The sequence below is a fragment of the Danio aesculapii genome, chromosome 10 (assembly GCF_903798145.1).
Source record: "Danio aesculapii chromosome 10, fDanAes4.1, whole genome shotgun sequence".
Taxonomy (NCBI): Eukaryota; Metazoa; Chordata; class Actinopteri; order Cypriniformes; family Danionidae; genus Danio; species Danio aesculapii.
The window spans coordinates 20,677,481-20,700,777 of NC_079444.1; the positions used below are offsets into that span (position 1 = coordinate 20,677,481).

A 23,297-nucleotide genomic window follows, 5' to 3' on the forward strand; every position below is an offset into this window, starting at 1 on the left:
TATATATATATATATATATATATATATATATATTGTACAGTTTATTTGATAAATAAATAGGTCTATAATAACATGGAACCCACTTAGAATTTTCTTTTCTGAGAAAGTCAGTATCTCCACAAACTCTAAATCTTGGGGCCTTTAATTAAGTACTTTGTATAAACACCTGAGGATTAATGTTTGTAATATTGGGTTATCAAGGTATATGTGTATTCTGTACAGTTTTTTTTTAATTTATTAATTTTTTTTGTAATTCACTTGTTTAAATTTGTATTTATTTATTTTTCTTCTTTTCTCTTTTAGATAAATGTAATTTCAGTTTAGAGGGTAGGGGGTGGGAATAATATTTGTTTGAATTTCCCTGTAAAATTGCTTTGTTATATCTGTAAAAGTTTAATAAACGGATTAAAAAATAGGTTTATGACATCATTTGGGAACCATTGCATGATGTATGTGAATAATCTGTGGATAGCTTCCAAAGATAGTCATGCAGAAACATGTAGTTAAAATAATAGTTAATAGCAATTTTTTCATGGAGTCTTCATTTCAAAATAGTACAAGTTTTGTAGAGGATATTTAAGCCAGATTTTGAGTGGCAGCACCATAATGTTCTTATGACAAGGTCCGAATACGATATTTGCAGATATATTGTAGATGGAGCAAAGCTGATATTTCAGAAGCTTAACATATGGTAAATACAGAAAATATTTTCACTTGTTTAATTTTCAATTCTACAGGAGTTTAAACTGCTTTGAATTTAAAGTCTAAAAAGTAAACACCAAGTTAGGGAAGGTTCCCCTTCACATATACCCAAGACATTTTTACCCACATTTGCAGATTTCACACAGTTGCTTATATTCAACTTGTCTGAACATGCTACTCAGACACATACATTTGTTTAGCTGGTTTCTCAAATAAATAAAATGTACTATGCTTATATATACAGATAACAGGACACTTAGTCCTTTATGATTGTTGCCTGTCAAGATTACACAATTAAATTTTTAGAATTTAAAGGGCACCTATTTTACCCCTTCTTCAAGGTTTCTTTTGTGTCTCCAGAATGTGTCTGTAAAGTTTCAGCTCAAAACACCCATCAGATTATTTAATTTACCTTTCAGAATATTAAGATATTCTGCTCTGAATAATGTGTAGCTGTTTTTGTTGCCTGTGCCTTGTGTTCTAGCGCCCACTGTTGCCACGTGCCTGTCAGATAAACAGCACAGTGACAGACATGAAGGAAGCATTTGTGAGAAATACTATAGTAAAAACTTTCTCAATGATTATTTGATGTTTTTGCTGTGGAGTTAATTCAAGCCTTTCTGCCACAATGAGTCACACACAATGTTGTTATAAAGTTTACTTTAACTTTGCACTGTTTTGCACAGCAAATGTGACAGAATAAACATTAATATCCACTGCTTTATTGATATCCATTATGTGAATGTACAAAATAAACCTGATTGAACATCCACAAACCATCATTGAAGCGTCTTCTTTTATCATTTTAATGACACGCAGCTGTGATGATGAAGACGCTAAAATCGTTGTAATTCAATACGAACTTGGACTGTTTTAAAAACGTTTTAAACTTGTAAAACTCATTGTTAATCACATTTGATGATGACTGATGATCACAGAGAGCTGAACAGATCTTTTAAACTCAGTTGCTTTGCGCACGTCCTTTCTTGTTGATATGATTTTACGTGTTACTACGGAGACATGTTATTTCGCGGCTGTCAATCAATTTGGTTGGTGAGGAAACCACACTCCTATGTCACGTTGCGGTGGGCCTCAGTCTGGGAGGGATTTGGATCCTATTTAAACCTCAGGAAATAAAAAAAAAGAAACTTATAGTGTTTCTATCACTCCAGTATGACTGTGGACACACTATACCTACACACAGCTCTCTCCAAACAGCGGAGTTGTTGCCAATCTGCAAAAAGACTTTTTGAATTTTTTATGATTTACTTAATTTGTCTCAGATATTCAAATCATGGACAAAATCAGTGTGCACCCAGCTTTACACAATAGTTCATGTTGCATTATTTAGCTTCATCGATGGCACTATATTTAGACGAGATCAATTATCAGGCAAAATAATCAACAGCAATTTATGGTAATCAAAAAACTTAACCTTTTAATGGGTGAAGAATCATATAAAGGAGCTAATTTGACATTGATTACAATATTATACATATTATAAAAGTTAGAAAGTCTTGTAACCCTCAGTAACATTCCAGGACTTTTTCTAATGAATATTTCAAAGAGAACTCAATAGAGAGTTAAAACTGAAACATAAAAATATATTATACATTTTTATTTTTAAAAAACTATTTAATTGTATGCTTTAGAATTCTTTTGCTGTAATAAAAGTTACAAAACAAGTGTTTAATTGTTTATTTATTAAAGCTAATTGAAATAAAGTTAATTGAATTTGTTTATAGCAGTTTTTTAATAAAAATACCTTTTTAGCCACTACAATAGTGATAAAAACTTACTTAAAGCTTATTAAAATACTACAATGTTTTGGATTGCTGTCATGTAAAATAATGAATAGCGTCCTTAGAAATGATACATGTTAAGGATGTGTATATTAGTGGCAGTACTGACTAAATCTGTTAAAGACTGCCCTCTATTGGCAGTAATGAGCAAACATGCTAAGAGTTTAGTAATGCATCACGCCGGAAATCACCACAGCAGAAAAACTGAGAAACTCACTATAGAGATTCCTTCACAACACATAATGATTTCCAAGGTTTACATCTAATGTCAAATCAAGGCATTCATAAATCAACCCCATAAATAACCTTCAACCAGGGGCGTAGCGGACATTTTAAAAGTGTGTGTGTGTGTGTGGGGGGGGGGGGAATCATGCATTCAAATAATTATTAATTACCTGTTTCTAAATGGTCTGTCTCTAAAAGTGAGGTGAACGTATCCCCCCCGTCTCCCCCTGTTGCTACGCCCCCACCATCAACAATGAAGCACTTTTCAAAACAACAACTAAACAATCCATTAAACATAAACAGTCAGAATCCACATATAATGCAGCTGATGTGTGTTTTATAGCCAGCATAACTGCAGTGTACTGAACACGGTAGGCATTCTCTATTTTTGTCAGTCTTTTTGGAGGCACAGAACCATGAGGATCTCAGGCTGGGAAACTTCCCTTTGTTGACTCAACATCTTTCCACATCCTCCTTCCACAAGGGACGATTACATAGCCCACTGCACACTGCGGGGGTCTGGATCCAAATATTTGAACACACAACCGATTCAGAAGACTAGAACTTTTACCCTCCAGCACTTCAACTCAACTGATGGGCACAAGACTCCACATTTACAAGCAATGACAGTTTTAATTTTGGTTTTAGATATGACTTCACTCTTTGACCTCAAGAAACTTACCAGAAAGACAGAGAATACTTAGCCAAGATGATGCAATACACATGCAAATGTCTTTTGAGACAGCTGCTCAATTCAAGTTGAATTGGACAGAACCATGAACAGAATTTTATTATTTTGTATTCAAATATGCATATCCAGGTCCTGGTTTAGTGATTTAGTGCCTCAGCATTATGCTAATCAGCTTATATAAAAATAGGAGAATCAATTTAATTGCCTTCAAAATAATAATAACAATAATAATAAACACTTTTCAGCAACACTTTACAATAATGTTGTACTAGTTAATGTTAATTATTGCATTTACTAACATAAACAAGCAATAAACAATACATTTACTACAGTATTTATTCATGTTAGTTAATGAAAATACAGATCATTGTTAGTTCATGTTAACTCACGGTGCAATAACGAACATTTACAAGCATGAATTTGGATGATAATAATACATATATTGAATTATGATTAATAAATGTTGTAAAAGTATTGTTCATATGTAGTTCATGTTAGTAAATGCATTAACTCATTCATTTTCTTTTCGGCTTAGTCCATTTGTTAATCTGGGGTTGCCACAGCGGAATGAACCGCCAACTTATCCAGCATAAATTTTACGCAGCGGATGCCCTTCCAGCTGCAACCCATCACTGGGAAAAACCCACACACTCCCATTCATAGACATACACCTCGGACAATTTTAGCTTACCCAATTCACCTGTACATGTCTTTGGACTGTGGGGGAAAACGGAGCACCCGGGGGTAACCCACGCAAACACGGGGAGAACGTGCAAACTTCACACAGAAATGCCATCTGACCCAGCCGAGTCTCGAACCAGTGAGCTTCTTGCTGTGAGGTGACATTGCTCACCACTGCGCCACCGCGCTGCCTAAATGCATTAACTAATGAACCTTATTGTAAAGTGTGACCCACTTTTTAAAAGTCCCTGTGAAAACAAAATGAAAGTTTTCCGTTGTTAGTACCAATATGTTAGTAAGGTTAAGATACTTAAGGTATTAGAATGCTACAAAACAGTACCACAATTCACATTTAGAAGATATCAGCATTCAAATCTTTAGGTTTGCCATTTCGACACTATGAATAAACGTTTTAAAGAGTCAGATCTTATGACCAATCAAATTATGTTCTATAGTATTTAATACAGCCCATTTAAGATGCTAAATTGATGATGGTGAAATCGCTTTTTATTCACGTCAAAGGGGACCTAAATTGTGAATTCACTTCAACACTTGCAAGTATGAGAAAATAATAAATGGTAGCTAAATTGTGTTGATCTGAACTCCTTAGTCGTTCAAAACGATCATTCTGTGCAAGAAAGTGAGCATTATTTACCTTTTAATCCACAATTTGGCTTCCCCTACCAGGATTGTTCAACTATTTGTTTAAGTCGACAGGATGTTGTGAGGTGAATCACACTGGTTATGAGAGACATATCATTAATGGCTGGTCTGTTTTGCAACAGCACATTGAGCTCAGTTTAATAGGCTACTCAATCTTAGCCTTATAAAAACATGCACCATTTATGTATTTGTGCAGATTGAGTTTGGAAGCTGAACAGCAGCACATTCATGTGTGACAGACGGAGATGTCGCTCCTAAAATCTCCATCATTTTTGGTCTTACATCTTTCATACGTTGTTCAAATCTGTAAAGACTCTGTTTATGTGTGTGCTCTCACAATAACAGATGACACTGCACTTTGGTTAAATAGTGAAAGTAAGTGGTGTGTGCTTCTACTGTATGTCTTTGTAAACTTGAGCATGTAAAAAAACTAAAATAAATATCTACAAAGAGCTAAATATCTAGCAATCCATTACTGTGGAGATGAGGATGGAATCAGTGTCACCAGAGACTTCCTCTCTTATATCAAAAACAAACACAGCACAGGTCTTTCGCTTAATGAGATCATCTCAATGTATTGTCATGAGCCACGAGTAATCATTTGTTTTTGCCTGTGTATATGATTTTTGGACTTTCGAAGTGCCAGTAGTTGCTGGGGAAAAAATGTCACCCACATCTTAAATGGCCTTGGTGAGTAGATTAACAGCGAATTTTCATTTTTGGGTGAACAATCTCTTTAAGCTTTCTGAGCGTGGGCTGTTTGGAGACTTGAATGTCTTTCTTTGTATGAGCCTGGAGAGTGAACTGACCTTTGCATTAGTGGATGAAGCAACACAGTTGTAGAGGTCAGTTTTCTCATGCGGTTAACACACGTGACGGACCATCTAACAAGACCATACAGCTCAACATTTCCTTAAGCATAACCCAAATAAAGCTTCCATCCCTGATTACGCGGAGATTTACATTTCACAGGCATTTCCATGAACTGGTGGCCATGTGACTATAGAAGGAACGCAGGACTGATTATGAAATTTGTGCACTGATGTGTGAAATATGCACAAACTGGCTCTTTATATTTTGGTGGCATACTTATGAAAGTACTCTTTTATTGGGGATTTTGATAAAGTTTGGATTGTATTAAAAATGGTGACTTGCTTTTAGCCTAAAAACAGGGATCGGGTAACATATGTTCCCACGCACGTATGTTCTTAAGTTGGCAACAACTTTTGAAAATGGCTTTAAAAGTACAAGTTTCTGAAAATTGTTGTCTTTTCCAACAAACTATGAAAAAAATGTGAAAAGGTTGTAGGTTATGCAGGGAAAGGAATTTGTGTATACTTATCAACCAAAAACATATTTTTAAAAATGACAAACTACAATAAATGTTAACTACACTACTTTTCCCTCAATACAATTTCTTGATTTTTACTTCACATTTTGTTTAAATGAATGTTGATTGAGTCGGAGTCAGTCAGAGCCCAAAATTCTGCTGAATTTTCTGTTTGATTTCCACTGAACTGAAATGAAGTGAAGCTGGAACAACACAAGTGCAAGCCTGCAAAATTATGACAAAAATACATGTTGAACTTGAAGCATTGTAAAACAGTCCAAAACGCGTCATGCTTGATTTGTCATTGAAGTTTTTCCACACTTTATGGGAAGTTTGACTCACTCGTTCGGATCTTTAAAACAGTTTGTTCTAATTAACCAGCAAAACAATACAGCTTTCCCCCTCGACATGCACCATATGGTAGGCTAATTTGCTTCAAATGTCATTTTTGATAACAAGGTAACAGAACTGTTGACACGAGAACCACGAACGCTCTGATTCGCAAATATGATTCATCGGAAGATGACTCGTTGAAATATGATTCATTTAAAAGATTCTTTTCACAACAGAAAGGTGTCCAGTAATAAAACGCGAACATTACTGTTAAGGAAACATTTAATATGATCCATATCCCGTTTCATAATAGACTGTAACTAATATGTAACTGTACTATGTTTGCTCAAAAGAGACCTATTCTCACAATTTTGACATTGTGACTCGCCGGCTTCATGTTTAAGGAGTTTTAATTCCCTCCAGCCATATTAAAAAAAAGAGACACGTTTTTGTAAAAATCCTGCTTAATAAAAATGTTTCCTCACCTTTTCCGACGTCTTTCAACTCATTTCATCTTTCAACAACATCTACTTCTTTAGTCTTAATAGTTTGAGTGTTCTGAAGAAGCGGAGTGTCTGCATTTAAAGAGCCGGAGTGAAACTTTGCTGTTGTGTTCATTGGCTGTGTGTAATTCCTGGCGTCGGATGGGAGGGCAGTTCATGACTCTGTATGGAAACGGGATGTTTTGTAATGTGTGGCGCACTATTCCAGACGGATAAATGGGAAATGAACAGACTTCCCGGTGGCTGTGATCTGGACACTGTCTTAAAGACACAGTGTTTGGTATCTGAAGAATGTCTGTCTAACATCTGACGTAAAGCCATCACAAATTTGGGATTAGGAGTTTATTATTATAATAATAATAACAACATTATAAAACATCACACACATTCAAACATTAATACATAATAGTAATTAATTCAGAAAATTAGAAAACACTGACCAAAGATACATACAGTAAGTAGGCCTATACATTAGTTTCTATGACAATGCACATTAGTGCACAAAAAGTGTTGTGTGGATAAAAATGCCTCAAAGCCTGCCTTGAGAATACTGCGATAATGCCTTCCAAATGCCAACAGTTCAGTTCAGATTCATAATTCTAATTATTTTAGGTAGTTTGTTCACTGATTTGGTAAAAATGTGTGACACACATTAGACTGGACTGGCTTTAAAGGTCATCAATACTATACATGATGTGCATAACATTTATAACTGAGCATTTCTCACTTGAAAATATTTATAAATCTCTTTCAGAACCAACAGAGCAGTGTCTTCTGACTCCCTGCAATGCAGACAGAAAGAATTGTTAATTTCAGAGCATAATAAAAATACACCACAATAAAGGATTCACATCAAAATTAAGACATTTTAATGAAATTTAAGTGAAATATGCCCATTCTTTGAATATCTAACCACCTAAAATCTGACACTTCAAGTCAAGCACTTCAATTAAAAGTCTGTTTTCAACAAAAGAGGCATGATCACTATGATAAACAGAGATAATGTAGAATTCTTTTACACATTAGAAACACTAATCTGCAAACAATAATAACTATTTGGAGAAAGCCCCTCATTGGTTCTTGTGGAAGCTCAAATGTGCCATGTGACAGGCACAAATGAATCTCATTGGTTCTCGAACATCAAGCAAGCATTGATGAGCTACCTTAACCAAAGTTGAATATGTCTTCCAATGAAAAAACAACTTTACTGTCAGATTTGATTTAAATAATTTTTGTGTTCTGAAGATAAACAAATTTCTTCTGTGTTTACAACAGCACGAGAGTGAGTGAAAGATCACATTATTTTCATTAAAGTGAACAATAAAGGCTTAAAAACAACACAAGAATTATATTTATTTAGATATGTATGTGATCCTGGGCTGCAAAACCAGACATAAATGTAAACTCATTTATTTCTGGTGGTTTATAAATGTCAATAAGCATTTCATTGATTTTTTATTTTTTTTTAGGACAGAACCATAATTAGCCGAGATACAACTATTTGAAAAAAAAAAAGACTTGAGAAAATTGCCTTTAAAGTTGTCTAAATTAGAATCTTATAAATGCATATTACTATTAAAAAAAGAACATTTTGAAACATGTACAGTAGGAAAAATGTCTTCAAATACATGTTAAATGTCTTCATATGAAACATGATTTTTAATTAATACTCAAAAAATAATAATAATAATTTTAATGCAATTTAATTTATTTTTGGCTATTCCTTCAAAAATATCTGTGCAGCTTAACTTTTGTTTTCCAGGGTCACATATTCAACAAGAGTCATGAAAGGTTTTGTCTTACCAGTAGCACAAATGGCTCTGAATGGCAAACAGGTACTCATTGAAACTTTCAATCGGCGTCTCCTGAAGGACAAAGTCAATCCGTCGCCCACGATTCAACATTCCCACCTTGACGTTCCTTTCCTCCTGCTCCACCTGACATGCTTTTGCACAAATATTCAAATATAAGATGAGTCATTTGAAAAATACTTCATTAATATCTCCATAGTGAAAGTTTTGTTACCTTCTGCTTCATCTGTGGGGGTCATTGAACTCAATCCACCTTCTGCAAGTGCTGGTGTTGGTACCTGAGAAATGCTCTGCCAAACCATTCGTAATGAACCCAGCAAATCAGAACTGACTCGAGTCAACCCTTCTTTGAGCTCTGCAAACATCATTCAACTATAATTAGCTTCACACTTATTTTAGAATATAAAAATGACTATAATTAAATATATGACTATAATTTATATAAATGTAAATACCAAGGTGCATCCGCTTTCTGCCTTTATGATGAGGGATTAACATAGCCGGCAAGTCAACGTCTTGAGGCACAATCATAGGTTCGATCCGATACGCCACTGGGTCAAACTGCGCAATTACATTTGAGGTATAAGAACTGAGCTCTATTACTCAATAATTATAATGATTAAGTTCTAAAAGTCCTTCTAATATAATAAATAGCTAGCAGAGTACATAGTGCAATTATCACAATAACGACACAAAAAACATTATTTTTCGCACAATTGATGACCTATATAAACAATGACAGCCAGTAAGAGTCAATTCTGCTTTAAAGAGGCAGAAAACAAAACTTCAGTTATTGTACAGTTATTGTTCTTCATGTCAACAAGCTTTAAAGGGATATTTAGTCACCCTCAAGTGGTTCCAAACCTTTATGAATTTCTATCATCTGTTGAACACAAAAGAAAATATTTTGAAGAAAGCTGAAAACCTGCAACCATTGACTTGCATAGTAGGAAAAAACGATTCTACTATGGAGGTCAATGGTTACAGCTTTCTTCAAAATATCTTCTTTGGTGTTCTACAGAAGAAAGAAACATATATAGGTTTGAAACGGGTAAAGTATGAGTAAATGATGACCAGATTTTCATTGTTGGCTGAACTATGCCTTTAACAAGGTTTAATGGCTTTCGCTCAGTATTTTGGAGATTGTCTTACTGGGTGGAAGATGTTGTAGAAACTCTTGCAGGTAGGTAAGCTGTAATTGGGATCAATCCTCTTCAAACCTCTGACGGTTAAAAACATTCCTATGGGTGAACCAGCTGCAAAGAATGCCTGAGGATGAAAGGCCAACTGAGGATAATCAATGGATACCTGTGGAGTAAACACAATGTTATTTGGCAACTGTAAGTTAAACAGGGCTTTTAATTATTATTTTCCTCAAAGCATAGGTAATTTAGCAGACAACAGTAGCCTAAACCTTAAATGATATACTGGATAAAAATAAGACATGAATTATTTAATAAATATTTATGCATATAAAGAGATTGATGCGAAATGTAATGATGTATAAATAAATATTCTCACTCACATACATATATACATACATGTAAATACACATACATTTACACACACACACACACAATACAGTACATCAAATAAAAACGGGTCCAACATTAAATAGCGCAACAATGATAATCATGTTAGCATATTAGAATAATTTCTGAAGGTCAATAAAATATTCAAGTAACTGTTGCTGAAAATTCAGCTTTAAAAAAAGGATTTTGTATTATGTACATTAATATACAGATTAAACATTTATATTTATTATATTATACATAATGTTTAATATTATATATAATATTAAATGATTTATATACATAATGATTTATAATAATGAATATAATATTATATTATGATTTGTTGTTTAAGTATGTTTTAAATACTCTTATTTCCATTCCATAATGTTGGTGTTTTTAGTTTATTTTGTTCATATATTTTTTATTAGGATCTACTTAACTATGTCTATTTTAAGTGCTTTTTAATTATGCTTGATTGATTGTATAATTTTTGTATTGTTTTTTAGGGTGACAATTTTAACATATGTCCAGGGACAATGGATGAAAAATGGCCTTCTGGCTAATTCTGGTGCGTTTGCAGCAATGCTAATTAATGTACACTGTCCTCGTCAAATAAATATATACATACATATGTATATTACAAACTTTATATATGATGTTTAAAGACGAAATTAATGTGTCCTGTTTAAGTTTCATTTAAAAAAGAAAAATAATACCCAGGAATAACACACCAATACACTTAGTAAAATGTCACTATGCAATAATTATTTGACAATATATTAATTGTTAAGACTCTATATAATGATCACAGTGCATCCTAAAAAACGTTCAATCTCTATACTTTCTATCTTAAACCACTAGATTTCACACATTTGTCAGCAAAACATTTTTAATTATATAAATGACTATAAAATTTAGTATGACCGCTAATTCTTTTATATATTTAATACGCCATGAAAACAAGTATGTTGCCTCATTTTAACATAAATATATGAGTTATGCGGAATGAAAAATTATTTCACCCATACTTTCTTCATTTAAATTGATGCAAACACCAAATTCTCATCTCATCTTTGACATCTATATTGATATGTCTGTTTTGAACTCAAACACTTACTTGTCCAATGCCCACATCAAAATGCTGATAATCAACAGCACTAGTGGTGGGGGTTTGAGGGTCATGAGGGTTTCTCATCCCGAGACTCGGGGAGTTAGTCTCAGTTTTGGCTGCACGTCCACTCCCCATTCTGGAGTTCTGTTGGATATATTAAGGAAACAGTTACCAGAAAGTGTCAAAACATTTGATATTAGCATCTTAAACAATGGACTCTTATCTGTCTTCCTTTCCATTTATGGGTGTGGAGAGGAAACTGCACACAGTCAAGCCACATTTCAAATCTTTCAGGAATTACCTTCCATTTCTTCACACAGTTCATCATTTTCTTGCGAGGACCAAGAGGTATGCCGATATCTTTCAGGTCTTTCTCTGAGCAGAGGATCTGAAATGGTTTCAATTGATGAAAATGATGAATCTGAGTGTTTTTAGGATGTGTGATGTGTGTGTTTGAGGACAGAAAACTTACCAGAGACTCCAGATCCACTTGTTCTTTGTGCAGTAAACTGAGGTGCTCCTCCAAACCATGGCTCTTTAGCGCCACCTCCAGGCTCTCATAAGAACCACAGTCTGAGTTAACATGAGCGTCCTTGTGTAGCTATAGGAAATGCATAGAATAATTTTTTTAATAAAGTCAAAATATCATACTAAGATGTCGTTGATGACGGATTGATCTAAAAAAAAAAAACAATACTTTTTTTTGGTAACACTTTAGTTTAGGACACAATTCACTGTGTTAAACCATTAACTAACACTACTAGATTAATAAACTACTAATTGGCTGTTTATTAATATTTAGTGAGGTTTTGGGGTCTAGGTTTTAGGTTTATAATTTAAAAGAGGACTCAAAATGTCATACGGAAATGTTGCTGATGCTGGATTGATCTAAAAAAACAAGACTTTTTTGGTAACACTTTTGTTTGGGTCACAATTTACAGTATAAACAAACTACGAACTAACACTACAAGCTTAATTACTAATTAGTGGTTTATTGATAGTTGGTTAGGGATGCAGAATAAGATCATACTTTATAACTACTGATGAACAGTTAATATCTTAATAATAGGCAGGGATTAAGCCAGTAGTTAATAGCAAAATTGTGACCTAACCCAAAGTATTACCCTTTTTTATTAACAGAATTGTTTTTAGCGACTGTCATGTAGCCCTAAATGGTTGCACTTTACAATAAGGTTTCATTAGTTAGTGCATTTACTAACATAAACAATATGCATCCAGCATTATTTATTTATTAATGCATTAAAATTCTAATGCATGCTTGTTAACATTAGTTAATGCATTGGGAGTTAACATGAACTACTTTATTTTCCATAACTAACGTAAAGAAAGATGAACACTATAATGAATGTATTTTTCCTAGTTTGTTCATGTTAGCAAATATTTTAACTAATATATCCTTATTGTAAAGTGCTTCCCCAATAAATATATTACATTTGGTTGCATGTTAAAATGGAACATTAATGTCTAAACATTTACCCAAAATATTCCTCAAAGTGACCATTTGAAGTTATGCAATGTTTATTACTAAAGAATTTCAGCATGTTATGGAAAAGACTAGTTTTCTATATACAGCACATCAATATAGCAGGGATATTTTAGTATTGTTTACATTCCCTATAAACATTTAATTGTTATATACCATTTAATACATATTTGTTTTGTTGCAATCTTTATTTTATGCATTTTAACTAATTGTATGTGCCTATTTTTGCAAATAATATTTCTATTTATTTCGGTTAGCTGATAAAGAAACATCTTTCCACATAAAATTTATATCTCATCTTATTTCAATAATATTTGCTTTTGCTTAACAACAACAGTGGTGCAAACCTCATGATCTGTGACATCTGCACTGGTTTCTTGATTGGTCAGGAGATCAAACAGGATCAATGATCCTGTGGAAAACAAAATACACATTTGGAAAAACTGACATAAATCATTTGCACAATCTATAAATATGGATTACTAGTATATCACTAAACCAAATCTTTGTACCAAGGCTGTGTCCGAACAGGGAAACGTGTCCAGTGAACTGCGGATGCCTCTGTAGGAAGAGGCTGTGCAGACGGTTGATCTCAGAAGCCACGGTGTCCACAATAGTCTGGCAGTACGTCGCACTATTGTAAAAGAAAAGGTCCAGCACGGTGTCGTTGCTGAACTGACGCAGTCGGCTAATGCTGGGCAGAGTGATTCTCTCGATGTCTCTAATAAAAATAGAAATGAAATAGTACAATAGCGTGAACCACACGGAAACAATGGGGATTTCGATGTTGATTAAAGGGAAGGTTCACACAAAACAAATGCAGTTATATTACTTAATCTCAGTAGTTGTATGTGATTGTTTTTTTTTCAGCAGAACATTGAAGAAGATTTTCAGCTGAAACGCTGGTCCTTATTAGGGATTCATAAAATGCAAGTAAGATAATACTGGCACTGGTATTTTGAGAGGTATAAAATACATACGAAGCAAATTGAATACTAGTGGCTTCTGATGATAAAACAAGGTTTTATGAAATAAAACAGTGTAATCGGTCGGTGCAAGAAACTAAACATTATTTTCCATTCTATTTGGGTCTGTATTAGTTTTTTTAAATGTCCCCATATATTGTGTGTCCTAAAATTGTATTAATTCATTTAAGGGCATACATTTTTTTTTCAATTTTGAGTGAACTCTCTCTTACTGGCATTAGAAAAAAATAAAATTACAATTAAACTATTAAAAATTGGCTGTTTATTAATATTTAGTGAGGTTTTGGCGTCTAGGTTTTAGGTTTATAATTTAAAAGAGGACTCAAAATGTCATACGGAAATGTTGCTGATGCTGGATTGATCTAAAAAAACAAGACTTTTTTGTAACACTTTTGTTTGGGTCACAATTTACAGTATAAACAAACTATGAACTAACACTACAAGCTTAATTACTAATTAGTGGTTAAAAAATACATACGAAGCAAATTGAATACCAGTGGCTTCTCAATTAAAAATGTGCAATGTTGTTGAGTATTGCGTTTTAGCATTTACTAAAAATTGCTATTTTTATTAGCGATGTTTTTCAATTATTTATTTACTGAATTATATTAAAAGAGGCAAATTATATTTTTCGGATCTAATTCATTTAAATTCAGCCTAAAAGAAATGGTGTCAATGTGCAAACATTTGGTCTAAAACACTATGAATGAGTGAAAACCTCAGCAGATATTCTGACTCTCATTGGCTGTTGTCTTTAGAAATATTATTTTCAGTTCTGGGTTCTCCTTTGGGCCACTCAACCAATAGCAGACCAGCAATTACTGGGGAGGTGGGGCTAAAGATGCAGTAAGGCCCCATCTAATTGATCAAATTTAGCAGCCAATGCATAAATAAATGTAATTTATCACACATGCCTGCGATACGTATATTGCATATAGTATTATCACAATAATGATTATTTTGTGTGGCCCTAATAAGTATCAAACATCTTACTTGTCAACTCCTGTAGTTTCTCCATGTAATACTTTGTGCCAGTTGACTGGAAGGTACTCAACCCGTCCAATGATGCTGGAGTCTCCACTTGGCCTGAAATGGCTGGTTATGAGGCTGTTGGAGGCGTTTCGAAATTCATTCACTGAAGTAGAAAAAAATATTGTTAATAAGATGTTAAGTGTTATTGCTTACTAACAACACAGTTACGGGGATTCAGAATAAGGGGAAGTGCACATCTTTAGTTTTAACTGATGAATGCTCACCACACTGGACAATGCCACGCAGACGTATATCACAGGCCGGACCGATGCCGTGAACCATGAACACTAGGTGGTCTACTATCTCTGGTTCTCCTACAAAAACACAGCAAGAAATCATATAAAAAGACTGATATTGTAAGCAAACATGCTAATTCTAAGCAATGATTGAAAATGTGCCCTGTTAAAAAAATAATAAATCTATAAACTTGGAACTTGTGAGCCAGCATGAAAATAGTCCTCCCCTTTAGAGAGAATCAACTAAGAATTGACTGTAATAGAGTTTAGCATTATTTTATATGCAAACATATACAGACTAAGCATAAATATTCGGTTGAGCTTGATCAGCAAGTTGCTAAGCTAACCATGTGCTAACAAAGACTTTAGTCAAACTCTGGACTACAGTACCTATTCTTTCTGTATGCTGCATAGTGTTATGCTTATGAAATGATAACATTGTTAACAATGTCCATATAAAACTTTAATTTACAATGTTTATTCCGTTAGCGTACATTGTTACTCTTTAAGTGAAAATTTATCTGTGCTAAAGTAATCCGCTTAAAAAAATTTTTTTTTGTTTATGAGAAATCTTCAATCTGACATGTTTCTTCTTTGTTTGGAGTGGCAGTGTTTCTCTGTTAACGTCAGTTTGACAATATTCTTAACCACACCACTATTTTTTTTTTTTTTATCTACCCAGGTTCTGCAGGTTGCAATGTCCCGAATTTAACTTGACAATCTTAAGCAAATTGTTATGAAGTGTTTTGGTACAATTTGGAACTTCCCTAACCAACACAGAGCCCAGGGGACCAGGGTGAGTGCTCCGACTTGGCCCTACCGCTGGTCCAACCACACCACTCCAACAGTTAGTTTGCTATGAGGGAATGATGTGCAGTAAGAAGCTCCACCCCCTACTCAATATTCTGTTTCAGTTAGAACTGCACCAACATAATGAAATAAAAGGTTCAGCAACTTCAGGTTCATATGGACTTTAATAACAAAGTAACCTAGTATTTTATGCAATATTTGTGCTGCTCAGAGCAAACTATGCTGGGTGAAATAACCCAATATAGTTTGATGTTAGAATGATGTACTTAACTAGTTCTGGCCCAAATTACATGGATAATTCAACAAGCACAGAAATACACTGAATATTGAGCAAAACAGACAATTTTAAACATAAAACTATACAAACACTGGGTAAAATAGTTTGTAACTCATACTGAATCGCATTGTTTTATTTTTCACTATTGAATATAAAGTCAGCATCTATGATGAACTTTTCACAATGCATTTTTGAGCTGCAACATGAAAGCCGAGTGTTTTTGACTTTCAACAAAAAAGGATCATTTTGTCTTTTTTGAGTGGCATTTGTGTCAGAAACAAGCTGTTTTTACATGATTTTCTTACAGTGTTAAAGGTTCAAGACACCCTGGAGTACCTTTTTTGAGAATTCAACAGATTTGTGTTTGTGCTGAGCATCAATTAAGACAACGTTAGCACCTGTTAGCTTTAAAAGTGAGAAAAACTGGATTATTTTGAGCTTGTCAGCTAATTTCATCTTCCGGGTTTGATCTTTTTTGAGGTGGGATCAAAATCGGTGTTGTAGCGTGCATCTGCTTGTGGAGTAATGACGCATCGGTTTCTCATTATTATTCATAGCTGAGTTTTCTTATCCTATGAGAAGACCCTGCTTCTGAATTATTCATGAGCGCACATGCTTTCCGATGATAGACTAATATAGACAGAGATCACAGACCCGCCAAGCTGTGAGACCACAGCTGCACACAGCACACAGTATTTAGCCGTTCATGAAGGCTTGTATGTGTTTGCTTCCATGATCCACAAAGTTTGTTGCATTGCTTTCCTCGTGATGCTGTCAGGGCCGATACAGCCAACCTGTTTGTGCGTATTTTTGTCGGAAGAGCTGTACGAGAATTGGAGAATGGTGGACTTTGTCTTTTATCAGTTGAGTTTGTTACCATTCAGACAAATCGTCTATATATGTGCTGCTGTGTTCGTGCATGTTTAAAATCCTCTAGATTACCGGCAGGTCTAATGGTTGGAATAGATAGTGAAAGAGACCTGCTGCACTGCTGTACACATTGTCTGCATTCAGGCACGGAGATTCAGGAGGAGAGAAGTCCTCCTCTTTTAGTCTTTATATACACATGATTATCTTTATAATGATATAACAAATTGTGGTTATATATTATATGAAATTATGAATAGCCTATCGTAAAAGTCACAGCATTACAATACTTACTGTTTATTTCTTTGCATTTTAACGTCTCCTCACATTTTGTATTTGATTTTTTTTTATCTTAAGCTGGTGAGCCAACTGACAAAAGCTCCTCTTTTTTCTCATGCTCTGCCGGCCACTCTTCCCTCTTCCATCTCCGAGCATTTTTTGAAAAAATTCTGAGGTAGACTTACACTGAAAGAGGGGGGTTTCATGGCCCTGTGAAGCAACTTGTTTTTCACACAAATGCCACCTAAAAAAGGCTTAATATTACTCTTTTTTTTTTTTCTCACTAGCACTTTAAACATATTTTCAGAGCGCTTCACTCACCCTCTGGAATCTCGATTGAAATATTCTCAACTCCTCTCTTCAGTGTCCTGGGTTGAGTTCGTTCAGTCGGGGAAGGGGGAAAGTCTTTACAGCTGATGGGGTACTGAGTCATGAGCTGTGGCGATGCAAAGAAAGATAGACAATAAAGTCACTGTGAACAGAAACATGACCGTTTCCCATGAGCTTCACGCTCAGGCACTACCTTAGGATTGTGAAGGATCACAGTTTCCCCTGTTGGGAGTTCCAAATTCGTCTTCCATTCATCCAATGTAACTGCGATCATGTAGGCATCCTGTTTTTGATCAAAGAAAAGGTTTTAAATGAGTAATGAACTGAGAAATCAAAGTGGCCTTAATCTTTGGACACATTAAATGTCATTGTACAATAAAAACATCTTGTGCGTTATAAAAAAAAAAAAAAAACGTTCTTATTAATCTAAAAGCAGATTTTATTGAAGACAGTCTGACAGGTTGCTGATGTTCAATGTGCTGTTTTATGATGTAACAGTGTAGTTTAACTCCGCATCCACATGTGAAGATCAAATCACTGCCTCTTTAGCATGGTTTCTGCAGGTTTCATCAAGTCAAATTTAAAACTTAAGACATTTTAAGACCAATATGAATGAAATTTCAGGCTCACTTAGGACTAAAAGCTGAGGATTTTTTTCTAATGGAAAAGATTTTTACTTGCCTCATCAAAAAATAGATTAAATCAAATTCAGTTACTTATCCACATATTTTGAATATTGCATTAATGTACATGCACTTTTATTCAATATAACATTCTTAAGGGAAAAAAATTGTATAGTTATAAAGTTAAACTGTACATACAAGGAGAACTTTTAAGCAAATCTTTTTGTTAGAAAGAATATTAAACCATATTGGTTTTTGTTTAATACTTTATTGAGATGGATTGTTGGTGATTGGATGGGTGTTGGTCTGATTGGGTAGCTTTCCATGGACAAAGCTAAATGAAGACCTGATTTATAACCTACAACACAATATTTCAGTGAATTTAAAACCTTTTAAGTTTTTAAAATTCAAGACATTTTAAGACCCCACAAACACCCTGTTTATCTCCGCTCACTGATTCATGGTATACGAATACAAACTTTTAATTAAAATCTCCATGTTTATTGTTTCATATTTCCTAAATTTCTTGAGTCTCAGACCAGACAAGAAGCACTGCATTAAATTCCATTTTTCTCCACCATGTCTTTAAAATATGAAAATATATTTTGCCTGAGTATTTCAATGGAATTTTTGCACTAGCCTGCTGCTGCTGACGGTGCTAGCGTTTACACGTTGTTTCATCTCATTTTACGCAACTAAACGAATGCCTAAATCTATTTAACTGACTTTATTTTATTTACACTACAACATTGATGCTGTAAAAAAAACCTTATGAAATTGAAAGTAGTCACATTAACCTTTCACTGAAAGTGTTTTGTTGGCTGAAAAACAGTAGCTGTGCAAAAACAGTAGCCCTTTAATACGTCAAATTACAACAATAAAAGACACTGCGCAGTGCTAAACTGGGTTTTTTTTTAGCTTTGCATTGGCTTCTTTCTGATTCCAATATTAGGAAGGAATAGATTACCTTTATTTGAAATGACACTTAGGCATGGGACGATAATCAACATATCCAAAGACGTCGTTTTAAATTCTAAAAAAATCTTTTGAAAAGTTTTTGAAACTAATAAAGACAGCAGAAGCCAATGACTCTTTTAAATTATCTAGCCTGACATGTTTACCGTCCCAAAATATTATAAATGTTTCTCAAAATAAAATATTTTGTGTTCAAAAAGGAAAAAAGCAGTAATCACAATACCATGAAACCGTGACATTTTTATCCAAGGTTATTATAACGTCAGAATAATATACCGGCCCATGCCCAATGACATTCCAGGCATTTTATTACTGATTCGTTTACAGAATGTACAATTCAACATTAGATTTTTAAAAAGACTGGATCTTAAAACACTACTCTGGCGAATACATTGGATCTGACAGCAAGCGTGAGTAACTGCGTTTATTACTTTACACTTTCTATATTGCTTCTCATTATCTTCACAGTCGCTTTGTGTGTTATTAAAGATTGTTCTATACTTACTCAGTATTTAAGTGTTTTTAACCTAAATCACAATAGCGCCTTTCTAAGGATGTATCCTGTCAAGCACACAATCAGAAGTTTACATCTGTGAGCTTTGGAAAATTATCTTACAATGAAAGCATTGAAAATTAATTAAATATACAAAACTGCCAATCATACAAATGTGTATAATTCTACGTTTACAATTTACTCTGCCTATTTAAATTGTGTGTTCAAAGATGGACAGAAAAAGGCCTATTATGATGTTTTTTTATGTTGAAATTATAAGATAATGACCCCTTCAAGTAATGAATACCAGAAAAGTATCATTGGCTTTTATGAAATTTGTGCAACTCACCTCTAGGAATTCACTGAGATCTTCAGTATAGGGAGTGTAGTTCATGTCTTTGCTGCCTTTGTGGAACCAGGAGCAGCGTCTGACCTCGGTGGGCTTCTGTTCCCAATATACAGGGTAACGCTTGCGCTCACGTAGCTTAACATCATACCTCCTTCCATCTGTAGCCACTACAACTTCATCCTTATCATATTTGCCTGATGCAGATAAACCAGATCTCATGGTTATGATTCAAACATACACGTGTGCTGGTGGTATGACCTACAGTAAGTTCATAAAGAGGAGTTAATGGAGTACCTCGAGCGTACGCTTCCTCCAGCCGCTGTGAATCTTCACTGCTAAAGGGCTGCCAGGAGTCTTTCGAGTCCACCTGCTGGTTGAAGAACCAGTGGTGCTGGATGGGTTCATACGGCTCCACAATATTCATACTGAGAAGTATGAGACGCCAATGCCTATGGACTGGAAATATAACATTTTTATATATTCAAATATTATGCCTATATGGATATAGAGAGCACTTGAAAAATTCTAAATTCTCAGTTTCTGGAATTAATTCAATTCAATTTATGTTTATTTCGATAGCGCTTTTACAATGTAGATTGTGTCAAAGCAGCTTAACATAGACGTTTTAGTAAATTGAAACAATCCAATCGTGTCAATCCAGTTTTCAGAGTTTAAATTCAGTTCAGTTCAGTTCAGTGGGGTTTTATTTTCACTGCTGAAAGTCCAAACACTGAAGAGCAAATCCATTGATGCGCAGTTCCACAAGTCCCAAACCAAGCAAGCCAGTGGCAATGGTGGTGAGGAACAAAACTTCACCAATTGATGAAAGTGAAGGAAAACAACCTTGAGAGAAACCGGGCTCAGTTGGACATGACCGTTTCTCCTCTGCACAAACTTCTTATCTGTCACTTATTACTTGGGCCAGACATTTTTTGCCATTTCTGAAGAGAATTTGTAAAATATCTGCGGATTTATGTGGAATTATTTTAGGAGTTTCATAACTAAAAACTTAATATATGACATACAAAACTTAATATATGAATACATATTTTACTTTTATTTAACGTTTACAATGCAAATCCAATTAGATCCACTTATTTGGTAAACAAAGCAAGTCTCTTATATAATATATCTACTAAAAAACAGAAAATATTTGTTTACAAACTGTATAGTAAATAAATCAAATGAACACTTTCATATTAGTCAATATTATTAGTGAAATTAATTTAAAAACCGAATAAATACAAATGTACACACATTTACACAAGTAAATAAATAGACTCAATGATGAGCTAAAAATGAGCAGAAATCTGCAGATTTCTTTGTGCGCAGATTCCATGCATTATATCATTTATTAAACATTTGTTTTTTTCTATAAAGTTTTGACAACATGTCTTCAACATGCAATCTAAGGAACAACAAATATTTGTTATATTGTTGTGCTTGAAAATTATGGCTATTCCATCATGAGTTCTTAACTTATCTTAAGATTCTAAGAGGCAAAGAAATAATATTGTAAGTAAAATAAAAAGATATAATTTTATGCATGTTATGTCACATTTTAGTGTCTGCGTTGCATTCATTTTACGTTTGTGATTTTAGATTGACAGAAATCATATGAAATGCAATGGTTTTAAGTTTTTTTGTTTTGTTATTTACTTTATTATTTAAATTGTAATATTTAAAACAAACAAAAAACACATTTAAATTTATGTATATGTTTAGGGCAGGCGACGCAGTGGCGCAGTAGGTAGTGCTGTCACCTCGCAGCAAGAAAGTCGCTGGTTCGAGCCTCGGCTGAATCAGTTCTGTGAGAAGTTTGCATGTTCTCCCTGCGTTCGCGTGGGTTTCCTCTGGGTGCTCCGGTTTCCCCCACAGTGCAAACACATGTGCTATAGATGAATTAAATAAACTAAATTGGCCGTAGTGCATGTGTGTGAATGAGTGTGTATGGATGTTTCCCAGTACTAGGTTGCAGCGGGATGGCCTTCCGCTGTGTAAAACATTTGCTGGATAGGTTGGCGGTTCATTCCGCTGTTGTGATCCCTGATGAATAAAGGGAATAACTCGAAGGAAAATGAATGAATGTATTTGTTTATGCCTTTGAAGTTTTAGTCTGAACAAAAAGTTAAATGTGTAATTAATTTAAATATCATACAAAACACTTTTTAAGTACATCAAATGAGTTAAAGTGCATTGTACTAATACTATTAATAAAATAAAATAACTGAAAATCGCGAAGTAACAGCTCAAACTTCAAAGAGGGTGGTTACGTAATTGCTGTGATGTCAGCTGTGTTACGTAATACTTTATGATGGCAGCAGCACAAATGACAAACAGAAGTCAAATGTTCAGTCGGTCTAAGTGTGAATGCCAAATAGAAACGCTGGAGTGAATAATACTATATACCCAAACGAACGACATTTTTTTCCCGTTCATACTAACATTGTGGGGCGTGTTAACGTTTCTGTTGTTGGGCGTGTAATTCTAACGGAAAAGTAGGACGCAGCATTTAAACGAGTCAGCATGGACAAACACACATAGACGAAATCCGTTTTATATACTCGTGCAAATTTAAATATACAGCAAAATGTATCCAGCTCTGTTTGACGAGTCGATAAATGAAAAAAAATGACAGAAAATACTAAACTGTCTGTCAAACAAGGACAAATTATTTAGATGACACCTAAAAGCTTGTCTATAATCATTTAAAACACACTCTTATGCCATACCGTTCGTAAGTATGACTAGAATGTAACATCTGAGAAAAATGTAAACAAATGAGGGGAAACAGCATAGAAATATATCGCCATGTACTCACCGGCTGCTCGTACGGAAACTCGCGTAGGACAAACTTGATCTCTGACAGAGCAAACCTCACGCTGTTATTCACTCTAGTGAGCAAATCCGAAGTAAATGCGTTTACCAGGAGCTAACATCTTATAAGTCTTCCAAAGTCTGTCTAAAGGTCGACTGATGGGGAATTTTGATACTAGACCTGCAACAGCGGCTGCAGTTCAATATAGTGAGGCGGTTATTATGAGTCAATCAATATCAAATTATGGCGCTCATAATCACACGCACAGATCTCAGAATAACAAATGACTCAATATGCATCTGTTTCCAGCGTGTTGCAAAATAATTGAGTTTATGTTTGTTAAAGGCCTCAG

The 23,297-nt window shown here is 34.4% G+C and overlaps 1 protein-coding gene across 1 annotated transcript; it reads right to left on the bottom strand.

The window, feature by feature from the left end:
* Window positions 1-7,257: 7,257 nt before the first annotated feature.
* On the bottom strand, window positions 7,258-23,078 carry ddhd2 (DDHD domain containing 2). Its single transcript, XM_056467383.1, has 17 exons — window positions 22,949-23,078; window positions 20,422-20,583; window positions 20,128-20,321; window positions 17,881-17,970; window positions 17,679-17,793; window positions 15,113-15,202; window positions 14,850-14,991; window positions 13,383-13,591; window positions 13,218-13,282; window positions 11,839-11,967; window positions 11,668-11,754; window positions 11,373-11,510; window positions 9,894-10,049; window positions 9,197-9,302; window positions 8,956-9,096; window positions 8,734-8,875; window positions 7,258-7,712 (listed from the first exon to the last, which is right to left on the bottom strand). Exons 2-17 carry the CDS (start codon window positions 20,549-20,551, stop codon window positions 7,637-7,639), a joined length of 2,010 nt encoding a protein of 669 aa, XP_056323358.1. The 5' UTR covers window positions 20,552-20,583; window positions 22,949-23,078; the 3' UTR covers window positions 7,258-7,636.
* Between the last annotated feature and the right edge of the window lie 219 nt (window positions 23,079-23,297).